The sequence below is a fragment of the Helobdella robusta genome, assembly GCF_000326865.2.
Source record: "Helobdella robusta unplaced genomic scaffold HELROscaffold_15, whole genome shotgun sequence".
NCBI classification, from domain to species: domain Eukaryota; kingdom Metazoa; phylum Annelida; class Clitellata; order Rhynchobdellida; family Glossiphoniidae; genus Helobdella; species Helobdella robusta.
Genome location: NW_008703839.1, coordinates 1,546,135 through 1,551,155, shown reverse-complemented (window position 1 = coordinate 1,551,155; position 5,021 = coordinate 1,546,135). Strand labels below are relative to the sequence as shown.

At 41.2% G+C, this 5,021-nt stretch overlaps 2 protein-coding genes across 2 annotated transcripts in view; both read right to left on the bottom strand.

Moving 5' to 3' along the window:
• The window catches only part of HELRODRAFT_169287 (hypothetical protein), a gene marked incomplete at both ends in the record, with an annotated part of 3,932 nt that extends 2,878 nt beyond the window's left edge, over positions 1-1,054 (bottom strand). The window contains one exon of the mRNA XM_009015126.1: positions 65-1,054. Coding sequence (XP_009013374.1) covers positions 65-1,054 — 990 coding nt within the window. The remainder of the gene's footprint in view (positions 1-64) is intronic.
• A 1,292-nt stretch (positions 1,055-2,346) lies between these two features.
• Positions 2,347-5,021, bottom strand: part of HELRODRAFT_169286 (hypothetical protein) — a gene marked incomplete at both ends in the record, with an annotated part of 4,278 nt that continues 1,603 nt past the window's right edge. The window contains 3 exons of the mRNA XM_009015125.1: positions 2,347-2,906; positions 3,349-3,658; positions 4,223-4,392. Coding sequence (XP_009013373.1) covers positions 2,347-2,906; positions 3,349-3,658; positions 4,223-4,392 — 1,040 coding nt within the window. The remainder of the gene's footprint in view (positions 2,907-3,348; positions 3,659-4,222; positions 4,393-5,021) is intronic.

Here is a 5,021-nt window from a genome sequence, read left to right as displayed (position 1 = left end):
AGCGCCTCCACACACACCCGACTGCTATGGGTCTGATCCCGCCGCATTTTTTCGATAGGGCCACCAGCCTTCCGCCAAAAAAGTATGGGGCCACATCAGGCGGGCAATCACCATTTAAGATCATGTTGATAAATGCAGTGATTGAGTTGATGAGATCAATCGAATCTGTTTTTGAAGATGTGAGGTCTTTCAGATGCTCCGGCGTAAGGCCGTCACTGCCACCTGATGTTCCCTTTGGGAAAGTTTTTAAACAAACCAGTACTTGTTGAGATGTAACGCACAGGGTTGAACTTTCCTTGGAGGGACTTTGCTGTTTGTTGTTGGGTGCGGTGGGATGTTTAGACTTTAGAGCACGTATAGTCTCTTCAGTATCAGGTGCCACGGTGTCCGTTGATGACAGAAGCTGCATCGCATTTTTTATGTTTCCTTTTTCGATCTTAGACTTTACCGAAGATATCAACTTAGATTCGGCTGATTTCTTATTCTCCAATTTATTAACGAATTCTAAGCAGTCAGCCATCTTCTCGACGGATTGTCCGCCAAAATCGTCAATCCTCTGATTGATTAGTCCAGTTGGATTATGACGTCTGCCGCCGCGGTGACTTTTCCTCAAGATCATTGCTGGCAAAAAGAGCAATTTGAACCAACTGATTGAAATAGAGGGTTTATCAATAATTTCCTTTACCACTTTAGCCAGCGTCTGACCAAATTTTGTTCTTGAATGTTTGGGGATGTGATCCATTAAACAAAAACTAGCAGATTTTCTGAAAAACCTCTCTGCCATGTCGATTTTAGAAACCTGTTGCGGTGCAGCACTGCTGATCAAGACGTTGCCGACCGCATTGGCGGCGGGGGCGCAACCGGAAACGTTTCCCAATGACGCGCATTTTGACCCGTTCTTGGGCTTCGCCAGGGAACCGGAACATTCTGAACCTTTAACCTTTCCTCCATGCCTAACCAATGCGCCATCGGGACGCAAACGAAAATGTTTGGAACATACGTGACAACGAGTGAGAGTGCTGGAACCAGAAGAGGAGCTCTGGCTAGAAGCCATAGGAATACAATAAAACCAATGGAGAATACAAAAAAAACTACTACCAACGACAACTTTGACTGAAGTGAAGTGCAACGATGGGACAACAAAGGATGGCTTCAATAAGCGCTGGCCGAGAGGAAGTAACACAAACCCACTTGAGGGTGAACGGTGCTGAAGCACACAAAAAAAGAAGACAAAAAAATACGTGCGCTGCCCGCCCTGGGAGCCGTTCAAAGGTTTGTGAAGGTGGGAGGTATGTGAGTCTGGGCCTAAAATAGTGTGTATATATATATGCACTAGTATTTGGCAGTAATTGATTATTATTGATGAACGATTAAATGCGAATGAATGCCTATATATATATATATATATACACATATATATACATACATACATACATGCACTAGTATTTGGTTGTAATTGATTGCTATTGATGAACGATTAAATGAAATGATGAATTATGATGAATTAACTAAATTGGTGATTATGGCTAGTTTTTGGTATTGATTGAATATTATTGATGAGCGACTAGATGAGAATACGTACATATATGCAAATGCATAAATGCACCTGCACTTATGTATATACCGGCTTATACTAAGAGAAGTAAATACTTAGTTAGTTTTTTTGTTTTGTTTTGTTTATGTTTAGTTTTTTTTCCGTAGAAATTAGTGGAAACCGCGTGCAAGTGTGCAACTGTATAACAGTGTACCGGAGTAAGAGCTTGAAATTACGAAATTTGCTGTTGTACGAATAAATTAAGTTGGTATACAAATATGCTGTCACATAGTTTAGATTATATTTGAAAAAATGAATGACTGAATGACTGAATGAATGAATGAATTTCTTAGATAATTTATTAAAATGAATTTATGTTGGGATTTAGTGTAAAATATAAACGCAAAAAAAATAAACGTCGTTTAACTTAAGGTATGCAGGTGAAATGAGAAAAAAAAAAATTTTGCAGTACAATTGTAAAATGAATATAAGTGAATTAAAAGTGAGAAACGCTTAATATAAGACCAATACTATTAAAAGAATAACGAAAAACAAGATACAAAATTGTAAAATCAAAGTTAGGTTAAAACCAAGTGATAGTGTAATAAATAAATACCTAATTTTAAACTTTATTTTAAGAATTCAAAAACTAACCAGTCTGTGCGAGACCAACATACATGTATGTATGTATGTATGTATGTATGTATGTATGTATGTAAGTATGTATGTATGTATGTTAAAACCAAAACATGATGAGTGACACTGAACCGTCAAACATCAAATAACAAATGGATTAACACTTTGATTTGTCGTTAATTGCACATGTCGGCATTCAGTTGGATATTTTCAAGCACACAGACACGCAGGAACCGCTGCAACAAGCCCGAAATGTGGTTAGTTGCGAAAAACAGTTCCCTGCTGTCAGCTGATCTGTCGCCTGATCTTTTCATTATATCCATTTCTTTTGCAAACTCAGGACCGACGGCCACACTAACTTTTCCAAAATTATTCAACAATTGTTTCATTTCATTTACTTCAGAAATGAGCTGTTTGTTTGATTCACGAATAGCAGCAATTTCAACTGCAGATTTTACAAAATGTCTATCAACATTTACTAAAGCATTGTCAAAATTTTCGAAAATTTCCAGACAGCCATCGCAATGAAATTTCACATGTTTTATTTTAAACACAGGTAAATAAGAATCAGATATGTTTACACACTTTGTGTGCACATAAAATTTGCATGAACTGCATTGTAATTCTTTTTCAGTTCTTTTAATTTCATTTTTACAACAAGTGCACACTCTATCATTAGCATTCGGCATGCTAGCAATTGTCCAATTACCAACAACCTGAATATTGTACAACGCAGCTTAAAACGAATATACCAAAAAATGAAAATTAATTCAACTTAAAAAATTAACAAAAACCTCTATAATATCGATATTAACCAAAAAAATAGAATTCTCTGAAACTAAAGTGAATAGTCCGTCCAAAAGTCAACCGAAAATACTGAAAAACGACTCGAAAAAACGCCAAAAATCAACAGCAAAAAACAATTGACCAACAGCTAGCAGCTAGATTTTATGTATGTATGTATGTATGTATGTATGTATGTATGTATGTTAAAACCAAAACATGATGAGTGACACTGAACCGTCAAACATCAAATAACAAATGGATTAACACTTTGATTTGTCGTTAATTGCACATGTCGGCATTCAGTTGGATATTTTCAAGCACACAGACACGCAGGAACCGCTGCAACAAGCACGAAATGTGGTTGGTTGCAAAAAACAGTTCCCTGCTGTCACCTGATCTGACACTGATACTTTTGCCTATTTCCTTGAGAAATTTAAGGGTGTTGTGGTCCATCGGGCCGAGAACCTCGATGCATATTGGCAAGAATTCCATCGAGGGGAGGGCATTCCCATATTTTTTCATTTTCTCGTCCGCTGCCCTGGCCGCGGCCAAACCGCATTCTTTACTTGTCAGGTTTACGTATCGTTTGGCGAGGGTGCCAGGGACCGTAACATCCCACGCCAAACATCTGCCGGCTCTCCAAGGTATTAGCGTGCATCCGTCCGGTCGCCTACAATCATGCGCAGAAATGCCAGATGGTTCCTTGAGAACCGGGATTGAAGCCTTGGAGAAGAGCCGACAAATGTAATCGTTTAGCGCTGAGTGACGTAGTTGACGGCCCCCACCCAGGCGACAAACCAAACCGTGGTGCCCAAACTCGTCCGCCTCAGCGCCACATCGGCACGTGTATTTATTTTGAATGACCAGGCCAAGTCTGAAGCCAATGGCAAATCTTACAGACTCGTCGTCAAGCCTGGTGCCCACAGAGGTGTTAGGCCACGATCTAAACCACCCACAGCTGGCAACGCTGGACATGGCCAACAAACGAGCGGTGGAAAAGTCGTCGCCGCATGAAGACAACAAATTTTGAAAGATTTTTTTATATTCATCGTTCAAAATCTGGACGTGCGTACGGTCCCCCGGGGCGGACGCTGGGGGAAGAATATCGCGGCAACGAAAAAACCGGTGGAGCAGGGAAGACTGTAGGTCGAGAGTGGCAGCGGCAGAAGAATTATAAACAACGGGAGCCAGCTGAACCACGCTAAGCAACCCCAGCCCACCAAATCACACCAGCAGCTGAGCCTGGGACCAACCACTGTCGGTCACTTGAACATTGCAAATCGACGACAGGGCGGTGCGCAGGGCTCTGTCAAATTTGCCCAATTTAGAAGAGTCAATGTGTTTGTATGTACGCAGGAAGTACATCAATATGGGCAAACTGAGGGCATTGCGGATAATAGTCAAAGCATCATGGGCCAAAAGACAGGAAACACGACCTAGGGCGAATTTGAGCTCAGAAAGCTTTAGGTCTATAAACTTTATTTGGTAATCGCCCTCGACCAAAGGTGTGCCTAAAAAACTCAGTTCTGATGCACCAACTCTGGGTATTCCAGCCAGCGCATGTGGCACCTGAAATAAACTTTGGCAGTGAAGTTCGCATTTCTTAATGTTTAACTCTAAACCAATTGCAGCGTAGTTATGCTTCAGGTATTCGTAGCTATCGGCCAGAGTTGGGCCGTCCGAAGCAATGCTGATATCATCCAGATAAGCGCAAACGAAAGTGGACGAAGCTTTCTCTAAGAGTGGATGAAAAGTTAGTGCGAACAGCAAAGGACCAAGGGGATCACCCTGCTGTACCCCCTCGGACGATTCTACAACTCAAGAGTGGTAGCCAAGAAAAGAGACTCCGCCATAGGCAGAATGGCAAAAATTATAGATATCGGGGCAAAAAAGTTTGACAGCCTCCAACATCGAGTCTCTTCTCAAGGCGTTGAAGGCATTTTTAAAGTCCAGTTTCAGAAACCCACATTGATCGAGGAGGTCGGTGACCATTCTACGAACCGCATGAACAGCGGCCTCAGCGCCACCCTTAATTCCGACACCCAACTGAGTCGAGTAGAAATGT